Raw genomic sequence first — 17,225 nt, forward strand, 5'->3', positions numbered from 1 at the left:
TTATAAAGCAGAAGCTAACACACCATTGTAAAGCAGTTATACTCCAATAAAGATGTAAAAAAAAATTAGAATATAAGATACAGAAACAAAACAAAACAAAACAAAAAGCTGTAGAGAGCGAGGAGCCAAGTTTGTTTAGTCTCTAAGAATAATGCTCATTTGTAGCAAAATGTAAGTTAGAACTAGGAGGGCTTTTCTGTAGTGTCAAAGTAACATTGCAGTTTTGGAAGAGAAGTTGTTCAGGGGTGGCGGAGGGACTGTATTAGTTTGCTAGGGCTGCCGTAACAAAGTCCCACAAACTGAGTGGCTTAAACAACAGAAGTGTATTGTCTCCCAGTTCTGGAGGCCAGAAGTCCAAGGTCGAGGTGTCTGCAGGATTGGTTCCCTCTGAGGGCTGTGAGGGAGGGAGAATCTTCCATGCCTCCTAGCTTCTGGTGGCTGCTGGCAATCTTTGGCATTCTTTGGCTTGTCGAAGCATCACCCCGATCTCTGCCTTCATCGTCACATGGTGTTCTGTGTGTGTGTGTGTGTGTGTGTGTGTGTGTGACCAATTTCGCCCTTTCTATTAGAATACTAGTCACATTGCACTAGAACGCACCCTGATGGCCTCATCTTCACTTACTTCTGTCAAGATAACACCAATACTCCTTCTCAAAGGCAAAAGAGAGCAAACTTTCACACTCTCCCCTCCCCCAAGCTTCAAAGAGGATGTGACGGGCCTGTCCTGACCCTGTCTTCAAGTAAGGCCACATTCTGAGGTCTGGGAGTTAGGACTCCAACATATGAATTTGGGGGCAATAAAATTAAACCCATAACAGGGACTGTAATTTTAAAGGTAAAATATTACAGTGATATTTCTTTGTGTCATTTAAAAATCTGTACGAATTTTTAAAATCAAGTATGGAATCAGGTCAAGCTGAATTGTTAGAAATCAGAACAGTGGTTACCTTTGGGGACAGGGAGAGGATGCTGGGAACGAGGGACTTCCAGGTGCCAGCTGGGTTCTGTGTCTTGATCAGGGTGCCATTTCGATGTATTTTTGCTGTTTGAGGAAACGTATTGAACTCCTTACTCATCATCAGAGCACCCTTGTGTTATGTGTCCTAGACTTTAATAAAAATCTTACCTAGAAAATCTATCCAGGGCAGGCATTAGGACACCTGCTGCCTGCTTCCACGACAGTTTGGTTTCTTGTCCATAAACTTTGAAATGGAGAATCCTCAACCGGAGCTGCAAATGGGAGGGGGTAGAGTTTAGGAAATAAACAGCAAGTGCAGCTTCTTGAATTGTTGAAAAATGCTGCTTTTTACAGGCCTCCCTGGGCACCTGGACAAGAGACCTTGAATTTCACGCTGTGCAGGTAAGAACTTGGGGGGTTATGATGGATTAGTCAGAGTTTTCCAGAGAAACAGAACCAATAGTGTGTGTGTGTGTGTGTGTGTGTGTGTGTGTGATGCTTGGACACCCAGGGAAGGGCTGATGTTTCAGCTTCATCCCCATGTCTTCTGGAGGCAGAATCCCTTCTTCCTCAGGACACCTCAGTCTTTTTCTCTTAAGGCCTTTAAATGATTGCACGAGGCCCACCCAGACTATAGAGGCTAATCTGCTTTACTCAAAGCCTACCAATTTAAATGTCATTCACATCTACCATATATCTTCACCGCAGCATCTAGACTGGTGTTTGACTAGACACGGGGTACCCTGGCCTAGCCAACTTGACACATGAAAGTAACCATCACATATGACCCTGAAGATTGGCAGATCTCTGCCCAGGGCTCTGGAACCTGCACACCTCCATCCTGTCCTGAATTCCACCCTGCAGAATCCCTCAGATCAGATCAGTGCTGTCTATGCATAGTTGACCATTTTTTTATTGTCTTGCTAAAACTACACGCTTGGCTACGCGTTCGTGTTTCTACCTGTAAAGAAGTGGGGTTTGGCGTAGTGGTTGAGTACCTGCCTGCCAATGCGGGGGACACGGGTTCGAGCCCTGGTCTGGGAGGATCCCACACGCCGCGCAGCAACTAGGCCCGTGAGCCACAATTACTGAGCCTGCGCGTCCGGAGCCTGCGCTCCGCAACAAGAGAGGCCGTGATAGAGAGGCCCGCGCACCGCGATGAAGAGTGGCCCCTGTTTGCCGCAACTAGAGAAAGCCCTCGCACAGAAACGAAGACCCAACACAGCCATAAATTAATTAATTAATTAATTAATGAGGACATACTTATTCAACATCATCCTCTATTAAAAAAAAAAAAAAAAAAAAAAAGAAGTGGGGTTTACAACAGTCCAGGGCTTCCCGGCTCAGTGGCCTAACTTATGAACCAAGCCCTCTTTTTTCTCAACTCAGTTGCTTGTTTCCTATGGCAAAATCCGGCCTCTGTGGCTTTCCCCTATGGGATGGGCAGCAAGGAACCAAAATCAACCAGCAGACAACACCTGGGCCCCTGGGCCATCCCAGGTGTCCACAATCCGCACCTGGTTCTGATGTTCCAAACAGCCAGGTGAGGTTGTCTCATCATCAAGGGGACACCAGGCTCCAGAAAGCCCACGCTGAGCGGACTTGAAGGCTCCTCAAAGAGGATAGCGTTAGCTCACCTCCAGTCCCCTGGCCCCTCCGCTGTGCCATCACTGACACTCTGTGGTCAGTTCTGCACTGCGTGAGGGGCAGGTGGCCCCACTGGGCAGCACTTCCTCCTGCAGCCCCGGGGGTGCGGGGGCCCAGGAGGCGTGGCCGCATCTGTCCTTGTTGAATGAATGCCTTTGCCTTTCAGACAGTGAAGCAGGCAAGATGTGGGGTTCATTTTTATAACCGGAGAGCGTAGGAAGGACCCACCCTTTTGGTTATAGATGGGGAGGCCCGTCCCTCAAGGGGAAGTGACTTGCTGAAGGTCACCTGGCCATACCTTTAGGAGCAAAACGGGAAAGGCACGGGGAGGGCTGCGGCTCTTTGGAGCCAGGAGCCTGGAGTCGCAGGGAAGAGTCTAAGGGGACCCGCGCCCTGGAGCTCAGATCTCAGAATCTGAGGACTGGCTCCCCCCTACCCCCAGGCCTGGCTGTCGAGCCCGCAGACACCTCCCTCCCGTAGCCCAGTGGATCCTCACTCACTGGTTTCTCCCTCTCCTCCATCAGACAATCCACGACATCCAAAGAGTCTTGGGTAGATAATCCTTTAAGGGGTCACATTTTCAAAGTGTCCAGCTTTGTAAATGTCCACGCACATGTGTGGTGGTTGGAACTTGGTTGAAAGAAGACAAGAAGCTGTTTTGTGTGGGGCTTACTTGCGGTGTCCTCTTGGATCTGCCTTGGAGGTACGGACTGAGCATGAGGGGGCAGCGAAGACCCCTGAAGCTTCAGCTCCATCGCCCACCCTTAGGTGCGTGTGGGGGAGGGGCGCACCGCCCTCCCATGAGAATCAGAGGGAAACCAAAGAGGCCTGAAGGCAGCCAGCGTTGCTGGGTGGGGTGCGCAGGAATGGGTGCAGGCATGTCAAAGGGGGAACATAATTAGTCCTTCTGAAGATCTGTTTCTGTTACATAAGGCAATTTAGCATCCTGCCCCCTGGGAAATCTCTTTTGGAGAAAATAGGCCATGCAAATGAAAAGGTAGAATTGGATGATCAGTTGCATTTGTAACCTGTGTTTGGAAGGCATGAGGATGGCTGCTTGTAAACAAACTCGTTTCCTGGGGGCTGGTGACCCTTCCACCCGGACTGACTGACCCAGGGGATTGTCCCGCATAGGGAGTGTTCCGTTGATGAACTCTTGGTATCTCCCAAGAAACCAGTCACTGTGAAGTCACCCAGTCTTTTTGGCTGGAGAAAGTTGCTCTGGGGGTTGTGGAGGAAGCACCATGGTTCAGGATCCTGGGATTAAGTTCAACGGGGGGCCTGAGCAGGGTTTCCCGCAATCTTTAGTCCTAAATCCATGTCCCTTTTCTTCTGCCCCCATCGCAGGCTTTCTGCTTGTTGCCAAATACCCCTTTGTCGGTTGTTGGAGAGATTTCTAGAGCCAACCTTGGTCTCTTCCTACAGAAAACTCTCAAACCTTGTGTACCTCTTGGTTCACGAACTCTATCTGGGGGGTGATACCGGCCCCCCGAAAGTTTGCATCTTGATCCTTTAGCTTTGAAAACCCACGGAGAGTTAGAAAAGGGCTGAGCTGGACCCAGGAAGCCGTCAGCAGGAAGCCCTCCGAGTGTAGGGAACGCAGGGCAGCCCAAAGGAAGGTGTGCTTATCATTCTTAAAAAAATCCTTAAAAAGGGGCCGGGGGTGGGGGGCGGGGGGGACTCCAGTTTTGTTTTTTCTTCCAAATACTGTTTTACAATGTATCACGAAAGCGTGTTTGATTTCTTTTTTCCTGTTTAAGGTGTTATCAGGTAGAACTTAGGAGTTTTCTCGTAAAAACAGAGATAGAACAGAGCAAAAGGATGGAATTCTGCCAGACTTTTCGGGACAGGCCCTTTGATGCCTGGGGGAGGCTGGGGAGCGTGAAAGCTCACTCTCCTTTGCCGTGGAGATGGGGGCCTGTTGGTGTTTGATAGAAACGGGGAGAGGGGGGCATTGGAGAATTGTGCTTGGCCTTGACCTGGAGCGGATGCCCCCTTCCCCCTCCGTAGTGTCCTGCCCACGGCCTCCTCTGTAGCATTCCAGATGCCGACCCGGAGCCCTGGGACTACGGGGTGGTCCCTGATCCTGGCCAGTCGCCGTGCCCGGCCTTTCTCTCTGCCACTGCAAACGCCTGGCCCTGCCCCAGGCTTCCGGAGGGCAGTGTGGAGTCGAGGGTTAAGAACACCGACTTTCAGGGAGGGCTGTGAAAACCTGAGTTGCCGTCCGGCTCCTGGATGAATTCTTTTTTTTTTTTATTGAAATATAGTTGATTTACAATGTTGTGCCAGTCTCTGCTGTACAGCAAAGTGACTCAGTTATACACATGTAGACATTCTTTTTGTTTTTGTTTGTTTTTGTTTTTTTTTGCGGTACGCGGGCCTCTCACTGTCGTGGCCTCTCCCGTTGTGGAGCACAGGCTCCGTATGCGCAGGCCCAGCGGCCATGGCTCACGGGCCCAGCCGCTCCGTGGCATGTGGGATCTTCCCGGACCGGGGCACGAACCCGCGTCCCCTGCATCGGCAGGCGGACTCTCAACCACTGCGCCACCAGGGAAGCCCGACATTCTTTTTTTATATTCTTTTCCATTATGGTTTATCACAGGATATTGAATATATTTTTGTGTACTATACAGTAGGACCTTGTTGTTTACCCATTCTAAATGTAATAGTTTGCATGTGCCAACCCCAAATCCCACTCCATCCCTCTCCCCACCCCCCCACCTTGGCAACCATCAGTCTGATCTCTATGTCCATGAGTCTGTTTCTGTTTTGTAGATAGGTTCATTTGTGCCATATTTTAGATTCTACATATAAGTGATATCACATGGTATTTGTCTTTCTCTTTCTGACTCACTTCACTTAGTATGATCATCTAGTTGCATCCATGTGGCTGCAAATGGCGTGATTTCGTTCTTTTTCATGGCTGAGTAGTATTCCATTGTATACATGTACCACATCTTCTTTATCCATTCCTCTGTCGGATATTTAGGTTGTTTCCATGTCTTGGCTATTGTGAGTAGTGCTGCTATGAACATAGGGGTGCATGTATCTTTCTGAATTATAGTTTTGTCCGGGTATATTCTGGGTGAATTCTTTAACCACTGCAGGCTCCTCTGCAAGAGGGGATAACAGTATTTGCCTCGTCATGGGTCGTGCTCTTAGAGTAGTGTCTTGCATTCCAGGCACCCTCAGTAAGGGTGGCAGTGGCTGTCCAGAAGCTGGGGAGGCTGTTTGCAGAAGTTTCACCTCTGTTTTCATCCCACTTCGCCCCTCCCCAGGTGACAAGCCACCTCGGCCAAGGCGTAGGCCCCAGGGAGCTGTTGTCCTCATGGTGACGCTCAAGGCGGGGCTGGGCGTCCCCACTTTCCATCTCTTCCCAGTCGTTCTTTCCCACTCAAAACCTGGACGTAACGAACCCCAGTTCGTAAAGGCTCTGAAAATCCTCATTAGAAAGGGCTACCTGAGTGCGAGGGGATGTTTCCTTGAGAAGCTTTTCAACAACATCCATGAAAAATAGATGAGCTCTCTTGAATTGCAAATGCTCTTAAGGTTTAAGGCAAAAAATGTGAAAATCGGTCTCTTTTTCCCCCCACTCCCTTGTGGTGAGGTCCGGATTCAGTTGCCTCTGTTTAACAGTAAACATCAAACATAATCTTTAGGGCCAGAAAAAAGCTTCCTCTTAGCAGCCTCACCCTTCCCAGAAGCTTGAACTCAATTAATTTTAATTCAGTTCCGTTTCCACTGGCTTTTTTGTTTTTGCTTTTTAATATTTCAATAGCTATTTATTAAGCTTTCTCTCTGTGCCTGGCTTCATGCCCGAGGCTGTGGGGTGGAAGATAGATAAAACAGTCAAATTCACTCCTAGCAGAGGGATTATCATTGAGTTAAATAAAGGCGAGACTGACAGCACAAGTGGCTGCATCGTGCCAATTTAAGTACACAAGTAAGAGCCCACGTGCCCAGAGGGGGTAAAGGGGTCAGAAACTCACCTAGACTGGCTCCGTGGGCTGGTCGTTCACCTCCTCGGCTTGACTGAACACACAAGCGCTGAGGAAGCAGTTACGTTTCCTTTGCAGAATTGCCTTTGTAAAACCACTGCTGTGGGCAGAATCTTAGGGCTCCGTTATAAGTATGACAGCAGGTTTCCGGGAGTCCTCATCTGCGTTGCCTCAGTTTGTTCAGCTTGTTCGAGAATAATGGCCTGCCCAGGGATGACCTTGCCCTTGTTGGAACACGTCAAAACGGCATAAGGCAGGGAGCTGGGGACCACCGAAGTCTGCTGTGGCCCAGGGGAGGGAGGGAGGTTCCCTGGAGCATCTGCTGGGCCTCAACGCTTCCATTGTTCCATACGTAGCTGAGAGCCTAGCGTTTTGGAAAACTGGTGTTTCTTTTTTTTTTTTTTTTTTTTTTTGCGGTACGCGGGCCTCTCACCGTTGTGGCCTCTCCCGTTGCGGAGCACAGGCTCCGGACGCGCAGGCTCAGCGGCCATGGCTCACGGGCCCAGCCGCTCCGCGGCATGTGGGGTCCTCCCGGACCGGGGCACGAACCCACGTCCCCTGAATCGGCAGGCGGACTCTCAACCACTGCGCCACCAGGGAAGCCCCAAACTGGCGTTTCTTAACTCTACTTCGATAACTCTTCAAAGAGGGACCCCACTGTGTATTCTTGTGTGCATCTGAATACCTATGTTTGCTTCTGATTGGAAGGATAAAAAGCCCAAAGAACAAGAAAAAAGAGGGGATTTTCTTCATCGGCCATTTTCCAAGAAGTTGGATAAGAACCTGCCATCACACAAACAGCCCTCAGCCTCGCTCATCACGCAGATTCAGAGCACCAGGGCCCTGCTGAAGGACCGGAAGGCCGCCAAGCCTGGCTTCCCCGACAAAGGTGGGTCAGCTCCGGGGGCTCTCCGGGCCATTTGTGTTCAGCTTCGGGGCCGCTGTGTACCCCATGCTGGTGGCTGTGTAGGCCCCTTGGACAGACACGACTCTCGTACCCACGGGAAAGCAGGATTGATGCCTGCAAGGCAACCTGAGAATAAGCAAGTCCAGACTGCCTGGTGTCGTCCACCGGTGTGGTCAGGATTTGAGAAAGCAGAGGTGGGGTGCATGGGATTGTGGGAGCAGAGATCAGGGTGTAGGGTGTTACAGGAGTAGAGATTCTGGTGCAGAGAAAGAGATGAGGATGAAGGAGCAGAGCTTGGAGGAATGGTTTTGCAGGAGCAGATGTCAGGCCGTGTGGTGCTGTGAGAGCAGATACCCGGGTGCGTGGCATTGCAGGAGCAGAGCCTGGGGTGCATGGTATCATGGAACCAGGAATGGGTGTTCAGTACTGGAGGGGCAGAGATCGTGATGCGGGAGCAGTGACGGGGGGGGTGTGCTCTCGTGGGAGCCTTCACCAGAGAAGTGCACCCTGAGAGGCAGTGATGTGGGCTTTGGGGTGGAGGTAGGGTGCTCAAACCCAGCTCTATAGTTTGTTGTGGCCCAAGTTCCTGAGGATCTTAACTGGTTCCCTTACTTGTGAGGAAATCTACCCGTCAGAGCTATTGGGTGGATCAAATGAGATACGTGTGTGGGCTACTCTGCCTCATTCATCATCCAGCACGTGAGATAACTGATCGATATGGGTCTCCTTCCTCTGAGGCAAGCATCCAGCGACGCAGAAGGGAGGCTTAACACCCACTGAGAGCCGGGAGGCGGGTACAAGGAGCCGGGGAGCATCCTGAAGCCAACCGTGGGGTAGAGGAGAGGTTCTCCTTACAGAGGGCGGATGGGAGAGATTGTGGAGTCCAGTCTCTGCTCTCTTTGTTTTTTTGTTTTCTTTTAATTTTTATTTTTTTGATCTCTTTGTTTTAAATACGAAGAGACTGAGGTTCCAGGAGGGCCCTGGCTGTCTGAGATCAACCAGTGGTCCCCTGGGGAAGCAGGAAAGTATCAGAGAGATTCAAACAGCACCAAGCAGCACGGTCCATCTGACTCTGAGACCGCTTCTCACCCAGAGAAGAACAATTCCATTTAGTTCAGTTGCATTCTGCAGGTTTCAGGAAGGCAGGGACCCCACTGGAGGGACTGTGCTTGTCCCTCCTTGGGGGATCCTCCTTTCTGGCTTGGGAACAGGCAGCAAATCCTGTTAGGACCCTTGGCAGGGACGTCCTATGGATTCCCCAAGGCAAGTCTAGGTCAGGGCTGCATATGTGGGGGTAAACTTTGCAGCCCCAGAGATGGAGTGCGTTCCTTGACAGTTTTCTGGACCAACTGTCCTCTGTTTCTTTGCATTTTTCCTTCCTCGTGGGATTTGAGAGCCTGTTGCTGAGAAGTACCCCGGAGCCTATATAATTGCTAGCACTGACCTCTCACTGTGTGGTAGGCACCGTTTCAACTCTTACCTCAACCCAGTGAAATCATTCTCACCCCCATTTCTAGAGACGAGGAACTAGCCCAGAGAGTTGTCCAAAGTCAGAGAGCTGGTGAGTGACGACATCCAGATTTCTAAGCAGGCAGCCTGGCTCTAGAGCTTTCTCGCCTGACCGGTGTAGCCTACTGCCTCCCGGGCAGGATGGGATGAAGAGGAGCTGGCAGTCATGCTGAAGCGTCGGGGCTGGTGACGGTACCCTTCCTGCAGGGGACAATGCGGTGTCTGGCTCTGTGCCCCGGGGCCGGCGCTCAGCTGCGGATTAGTAGGGCGAGTGTGAGGGGCGTCCTCCCAGGATCTGCACCTCTGGCGGGGGTGAAGGAAGCAGGACGGCACGGAGGGAGAAGCCGGGCTACAAGCTGGGAGCACGCAGCCATCTCAGGGAGGGACAGGGACCTCACATGCCAGCTGGAACACCGGGCACGTTAGCCATCGATGAAATTTGCCTTCTCTCTGCCGGTGAATCTCAGGCGTCTGTGCTGGCCCGAGGAGGAGGTTTATTTCAGGATCTGCGTATTTATTTATGTAAGGCGAAGAGGATTCCCAGTGTCCTGGGCTGTCCCCGAAATCACTGCTGGGGGGGCAGCAGCTTGCTCCTGCCTCTGGGCCCCGACGGGGCCTATAAAATATGATGGTAGGAAAAGGCAGCTAAGACAGGGCCTGTTCCACAGGAACTGGGCTTTACTTCCCTCACCTCCAAACTCGTGGAGGTTTTCCCTTTCTTTTCTGGCAGAGTCTGCAAACCTGGATTCTAGTCTGGGCCAACCTGAGATGGAAACCGTGGAGGTCAGCTGGTTGCCTTAAATATACAGAGGAAAAGTGTTTCACCCCTGTTCAGAATTAGGTGAGGCTCCGGTGAGACCAAAACACATGAGGGAGCCTTAAAAAGGAAGGGAATTCTGACCCGTGCTACGCTGACACGGAGGAGCCTTGAGGACATCGTGCTCAGTGAAACAAGCCGCTCACAAAAGGACAAATCTTGTGGATTCCACTTATTCAAGGGACCTAAGAGTAGTCAGATTCATAGGTTGCCCCTGGCAACCACTGTTCGATTTGCAAGGTGAAGAGTTCTATTTCACAGCAGTGTGAATGTACTGAACATTACTGAGCTGTACACTTAAAAGCGGTTAAGTAATAAATAAACACTTTAAAATTCATGTTATGTAATTTTTACCATAATTTGTTTTAAAAAAGTCACGGGGGAGACCCTCCTTCCAGCTTTGATTATCTGAGGACCAAATTTGCAAGTCCTCAGAGAGCTGGTATCCATGTGCTATCCCAGTTTTGCGGTCGTCCTGTTGAGCCATGGACCTTTCTATTCAAAGGCTCTTCGGCAGTGTCCAGAATTTTAAGCAGCCGAAAGGAGAACAGATGTTAAGCTGGCTCCATGAGGCAAATCAGAATCCAGGAGGCCTCCCATCACCAGCCTTCTGTCCCCTCCGTTCTGGGAAGACCGTCTGATTCCCCATGGGGAGAATGGGATGCTGAGGCCGCTCGCTTCTTGGTTCCATCTGACCTCCCTGGATAACGCACTGTCTCAGTGAAGCTGGAGGTCAGAGCAGGCGGGAGTGGGCCATCGGCACTGTTTGTGTGGCCGTCTTCATGTTTCCTTTGCTTTCTTGGTGTGCAGATTCCTTCGGCTGCCGCAATATTTTTCGCAAAACCTCGGACTCCAATTGTGTGGCTTCCTCCTCCATGGAGTTCATCCCTGTGCCACCCCCCAGGACACCCAGGATTGTCAAGAAACCAGAGCCCCCTCAGCAGGGGCCTGGGAGCGCTGGCATCCCTGCCAAGGAAGACCCCCTGATGCTGGATATGGCGCGCTCCTTTGAGTCCGTGGATCGTGACGACCAGACGGAACTGCTGTCCCCGTCCCATCACTATAGGATCCTGAACTCCCCTGGGGGCCTGGCTCGAGGGAATCCTGGTGAGCGGACGCTCTCTCCCGTCCTGCTGCCTGGAAGCCCGTCACCTCTGCAAACTCCTTTGCACCCCACTCTGGTCTCCTTTGCCCACGAAGATAAGAACAGCCCCCCCAAAGAGGAGGGCATGTGTCCTCCAGCCCCGGGGCCCGGCAACGGCACCACGCAGCCCCTGGGGAGCCCGAACTGTGTGAAGAGCCGAGGCAGGTTCCCCATGATGGGCATTGGACAGATGTTGAGGAAGCGGCATCAGAGCCTGCAGCCCTCCGCAGACAGGCCCCTGGAGGCCAGCATGCCCCCGCTGCAGCCCCTGGCCCCCGTGAGCCTCTCCTTCGACATGGCTGACGGGGTCAAAGGCCAGTGTTAACCTGGGCCAGCAGTGGGGTTCTTGGCATTTCTAAGGAAAGCAATGGAGCAGCTCCATACATCTGTCAGGGCATGAAGACTCAAAGGCCTCTCACAGAGCCTCCTTCACGGTCTCACCTCCTCCTGACATGCGATGTCCCCACAGCTGAAACCCACAGACCCAGAGCCCGTACAGCCCAGTCCCGAGTAGGGCCCCCTGGAGATGCTGGGATCCCCCAGGAGGGTTGCCTGTCTGTACGTCCAGCTCCAATCATGCACGGCCTCCTTCCTCCGACTCACTCACGAGCCCTCCACCCACCTCCCTGAACTGCGCTGGGGGTGAGAAGCCAGCATCGGGCCCTGGACCACTCAGATGACAGACCCTTCCGAGCTGTTTCTCCACTTCGTGCTCTGTGTGTGCCTCTCAACAGACTGTTCCCTTTTCAGCAGTCAGATGGCGGCGTCACAAACTGGCTCACCCAGGCACGGTTTCCCCTCTTTTCATAGAGGTGGATCCCTGCAGGGGTGGCAAGAGGTGGCTACCTGGAGCGCCAGTCCCATGAACCCCTGGGGAGGGCAGGCAGGAACCTCCGAAACCAGCACCGTCCCCTCTGAGCAAAATGGGGCATCTGGTCAAAGACTGATCCCAACAGCGGGGACGCCAGTGAAAGGAAAGGGCCGATGGGGACACTCATTTGCCAAGCGGGGTCTTGACAGATTTCTTTTCTCTTTCGGTTGAAGCTTGCTAATGGTCGAGTTCTCTTCTCGGAAGACGATTTTTCTCTATGTGATGTCATTAAACCGAAACAACATAATTTTTAAAAACCTGGATGGAGAGATGAGAATTGATTTCACCAAACTCCTGTTCTCACGGGAGGATAAGCGTGGAGGGCATCAAAGCTCACCCAGGTGACGTCTTGAGTGGCTGGCGGCCTACGCTGGCCTGCAGGAGGGGCGAGATCATAGGCGGCCATGTGTTCTTCCCATCGGATCAACAGAGCCCTGATCCTGCTGGAAAGTGTGACACATAGTTACAGGTGGTTATTTGGAAAGAGAGAAGAGAATTCAGGTTGGATATGGATGTACTCAGAAGGCACCATTAGCTCTGTGCAAGGCGGTTTTCAAGCTGCCAAGGAAACAGGCGTGATTTGGAATTCAGCCAGTTTGCCGCGGGCTGTGAGAGGCTCGTCTGGAGGGCATCACGTTCAAAATACAGCGGCGTATCTTCTTTGAGGACAGCAGCACTCCTCACGCAGGCTTTGAGTCCATGTTCTGTTTTCTCTCCTTTTGCCAAGGATGGAACCAAAGACGCATCTCTGGGTCTGTGTCTGTGCCGTCCCTCTGTACGTGTTTTGTGGACCCCAGCGTTGTCTGGCCGCGTGTAGCTTGGAGCCCACCGGGGGCTGTCTCCACTGGGGCCTGGGCCCTGGCACTTGGCGGGGACCCCTTGGTGGTGAACAGAACTGGCAAAAGAAGAAGAGTCAGCACAGGTTGGATAGAGGTTACACTACAGCCTGGACTCTTCAACTGTTGGCTGGTGCAGCTGCGGCCAGAAACCACTACTGTGGCCGCCCCAGGGCTAGTCCTCGCAGCCCACTGATCCCGAAAAAAGGCCACGGCCTTTGAGCATTTGCAAAGCCTGCCTTCCCTTTTCCACCGGCAGCCAGCCTGTACCGGGGGATGGTCCTTCGTTTCTTCTCATTCAGCACTGGTGACCTCCTGCCCCAAACGTCTCTGACTGAGCAAGGAGAGAGCGGATACCTGGCTGTCCCCGGAAGCCACTGCCGTGCCCAGTCTTGGCTGACCTTGACAAGCCCTGGGACTGCTGCTTGCCCCTTGAGGGGATCACCCCAGCCCCAGGGCTAGGGAGCAAGTCAGGCTCCCCGCCGCTGGCGGCACTCCTTTGGATGGCTCCAGACCGGGTGGCGGAACTTTCCGTTGAAAACAGGCCTTTTTTAAGTCGAGAGAAGAAAAGCATCTGAAAAAGTCCCTCTCTCCATTTGACATGAAGTGTTTGGTTTTTGATCGCCGAAGAAGCCTTTTTGAAGATGGTTTCCAGCTGCAAGTGCCGGCTCTGCAGGCTTGCAGGCTACGTGCCTGTGAACTTGGTCTCGCTCTTTATGTCTCTCTCTTGTGTTTTACTTGCCTCGAGAACATGAGCATTTCTGTGTCGCTGTTAGCTTGCTGGGACGTGTTCCCCAATCCTCATATGCTTCCAGAACAGCTGCAGGCTCTCCTACGACTGACCAACTGCATCGCCACTGGCAACTTGAACTGTGAACTCAGGTTTCTTCCAAACCCAGTGAGAGGTGAGGGGGGAGTGAGGAAGGGGGGGAAACTGTATTTTGTGTGTGTGAGCACCTGACAAATCTATGGAATCGAGTGAGAGAAGAAATGTTAATTCTTTATTATTTTATTATATTTATATGGAGACCTTGATTATCCCTTTGGTAAGTACAAAGCGTGTTGTCTCTTTGACCCATGACTGTCTCTCAGTAGTAGTCTGCACCTGTGAGCTGAGTCAGCCTATGGTTACTGCCGGAAGTGACAACTGTCATCGTGTGACGTCCGGGAGGAAAAGTCGGCTTTCATTGTACCATCTGGTCATAAGTAAGGACTGTATTTATGTCACCATTATTAAATATATGTACTTTTATAACGACTGTGAAATACACTTTTCCCTCACTATGACCGCTTCATTTATTGGCTGATACATCTTAAAACTAAGAGCACATTGCAAAATAGTGGTTATCATCTTCTACGTAAAGTTCTTGGCCCAGGAACTGACAGGATACAAGGGGGGATCGAGGTGTGGGTATCTGAGGGCATTTTTGCCTTCGTTTCTCTTGCCACAGGGTGTCTGCCAACGTCTATCTGCCTGACGTACGGCAAATGGCAGTTCAAGACGAATCAGCATTTTTCTTTTTTTGGGGCGGGGGGTCAGGATCTTCCTTGTAGACTCTGAAAATGGCACATGAAGAATGCCATCTGTGAACATTACCTCTAGCTTTTGTCCTTGTTTGAGGATTGGGGGAAGAGGAGTGATGAGTAGAATTGAAGCGGGGTCCAGACGGGGTGTTTGGATTGGCCCAGTTCTGACTTCATTCATAACTGTTCACAAAACATTTTCCATATCTACAGACTTGCTTAAACCCCGTGTCCCCCTTACAGTGTGGCTCCCCTGTATGGCGTAGCGTGGTAGAAAGTGAGAGGCCCACAGTTTCCACTACGCAAAGCTCGCTCTGAGGTTTGATGGGGTGGGGATGGAGGAGGCAGGAAGGTGTATCTAGTTTTGATGATGATGTTTTCTTTTTTTTTTTTTTTTTTATGTGGTATGCGGGCCTCCCCCTGCTGCGGCCTCTCCCGTTGCGGAGCACAGGCTCCGGAGCGCAGGCCCAGCGGCCATGGCTCACGGGCCCAGCAGCTCCGCGGCACGTGGGATCCTCCCAGACCGGGGCGCGAACCCGGTTCCCCTGCATCGGCAGGCGGACGCACAACCACTGCGCCACCAGGGAAGCCCCATGATGATGATGTTTTCTTTTAGGAATCAGAACAATTTAGAACAGAAGGGACCTGAGACCATGGGGTTCAACCCAAGCTTTTTTGAAGAAGAGAAAACTGGGGCCCCAGATGGTTTAAGGACTCTCCAGGGTCCCTGAGCGAGCTGATCCTTGAGTGGGTCTCGGGGGGCAGGGCACCTTCCTCAAAGAACACAGAGAAATCAGAGAGCATGGCCACCGTGGGCAGAGGGGAAAGTCAACTGCAGATCGAGCGGTCCTTACAGCACGTATCTTTGGGGTTTCCACGTGGGCCAGGTCTTTGCTGTTTTAAGTCGTTCTCAAAATTACGCAGCTTCTTGAGATTCTGAGTATCACACGCTTTCCGTCTACCATCAACTCTTTTTTTTTTTAAACTATTTTATATTGGCGTACAGTTGATTAACGATGCTGTTTCACGTGTACAGCAAAGTGATTCAGTTATACATATACATGTATCTATTGTTTTTCAAATTCTTTTCCCATTTAGGTTGTTACATAATATTGAGCAGAGTTCCCTGTGCTATACAGGAGGTCCTCGCTGGTTATCCATTTTAAATATAGCAGCGTGTACATGTCAATCCCAAACTCCCTAACTATCCCTCTCCCCTCCCTTCCCCCCGGTAACCATAAGTTCGTTCTCTAAATCTGTGAGTCTGTTTCCGTTTTGTAAATAAGTTCATTTGTGTCATTTTATTTTAGATTCCACATGTAAGTGATATCATACCATATTTCTCTTTCTCTGACTTCACTCAGTATGACAACTCTTGAAGCTGGACAAAGAATCTTTCTTTCTCAACAGATCTCCCAAGTAAGCAGCCACCCTGGATAGCCTTGTTATCTCTGTTAGCTGTTAAAAGGCTACTGGGTTTTACTAGATTAAGTCAATAAAATACTTTGTATATAGCCGTGTCATAACGTGAGACCAATTCAGAAAGAATGTGGGACTGATATTTTTAGGGGGTCTGGAAGCCTCTCGATTATTGTATTTGTTTTCTCTGTAAGACCCTCTGAGTGTTACAGGCACAGTTAGAATAATTCAGAGCAGTGCTGGGAGCTGGTTCAATTTAATGTCATCACTTTTCAATGAAAGGAGCATATTTCCTGAGTAGTAAATGAGTGTACTATTTGTGGCGGGTTTTTTTTTTTTTTTTTGGTCAAGGATGCTTTTCAGACACCTGGTTCCAAAGACAAATGGAGTCTGTATTTGCACTTCGTTTCTGTGGACCTGTTTTCAGGACACACAGTTATCTCTGAGAGCTGATGTCTGTGGCACCAAGGGCCTGGGGGTGGGAAAGGGTGGGGAGCATCTCAGCCTTTGCAATTTCCTTCTACATGTATATCCACGTTTGAGCTGGTGTGCAGGTAAGGAGCTCTTTGGGGGCATGAGCTCTGGGAGCGTATAGTAGACTGATGTGCAGCAAACTCAGGGACTAACCGGTGACACATCACAGAGTGGACAATGCCAGGACGCTGCATTATTTAATAAATGGCTCCAATTTAAGGGCCTGAGTTAGTTACACAACATATTCCATGTTCAGAAGATGGCCCATAGCTGTTTTTTTTTTTAATTTATTTACTTTATTTATTTATTTTTGGCTGCACTGGGTCTTCGTTGCTGCGCGCGGGCTTTCTCTAGTTGCGGCGAGCGGAGGCTACTCTTCGTTGCGGCGCGAGGGCTTCTCATTGTGGTGGCTTCTCCTGCTGCGGAGCACGGGATCTACGTGCGTGGGCTTCAGTAGTTGTGGCTTGCGGGCTCAGTAGTTGTGGCTCGCAGGCTCAGTAGTTGTGGCACACGGGCTTAGTTGCTCCGTGGCACGTGGGATCTTCCCGGACCAGGGATTGAACCCGTGTCCCCTGCATTGGCAGGCGGATTCTTAACCACTGCGCCACCAGGGAAGTCCCCCCATAGCTATTTTGAAAGGAAAGTCTTTGGCTGATATTATTATATAAACCCTCAGGAATAACAAAATTTATTTTTTCTAGGCCTTGTTACCACAGCCAGCTAAGAAAGGGCAGAGTGCAAGCCTGTGTCAGGAATCAGGCTTCTTGTCCAAGGTTAGGTAGTGAATTCACGACAGGTCTGAAATGAGCGTGCCTTCTGTGATCCTTCACCAGCGTTTAGCTCTTCTCTGACAACCAGTGTGTTAGATAGAATCAGGCCAAATCTCTGTGATTTGTGCAATAAGGCTTTATTTCTTACTTACACAAACGTTTATGCACTTTGGCTGACTCCAGAGTAGCTGTCCTCTATGTGGTGACTCAGGGATCCAGGCTGCTTCCAGCTTCGAGTTCTGTCCACTGAAAATGAAGCTTCTCTGGCTGCTACAGCCAAGGAAGGGCGAGCTGCAGGGCTTCCACTGGCCCTTGAGATCTTCATGAGAGCTAGAACTAGTCCTATGGCCC

General features: G+C 50.9%; 1 protein-coding gene across 2 annotated transcripts in view; it reads left to right on the forward strand.

The window, feature by feature from the left end:
• HUNK (hormonally up-regulated Neu-associated kinase) overlaps positions 1-13,911 on the forward strand; it is a 117,790-nt gene extending 103,879 nt beyond the window's left edge. Inside the window, exons 9-12 of one of the 2 annotated variants that reach the window (XR_003680775.2) lie at positions 1,313-1,360; positions 7,312-7,492; positions 10,647-13,592; positions 13,783-13,869. Coding sequence is in view for 1 of the 2 variants with exons in the window: in XM_024120406.3 (XP_023976174.1) it covers positions 1,313-1,360; positions 7,312-7,492; positions 10,647-11,305 (888 nt within the window). In the remaining variant the exon portion in view is untranslated. Of the gene's footprint in view, positions 1-1,312; positions 1,361-7,311; positions 7,493-10,646 lie in introns of both variants that reach the window. The other variant, XM_024120406.3, reaches the window with a different exon arrangement.
• The last annotated feature ends 3,314 nt before the right edge of the window (positions 13,912-17,225 follow it).

This window comes from Physeter macrocephalus, chromosome 8 (genome assembly GCF_002837175.3).
Source record: "Physeter macrocephalus isolate SW-GA chromosome 8, ASM283717v5, whole genome shotgun sequence".
NCBI lineage: Eukaryota > Metazoa > Chordata > Mammalia > Artiodactyla > Physeteridae > Physeter > Physeter macrocephalus.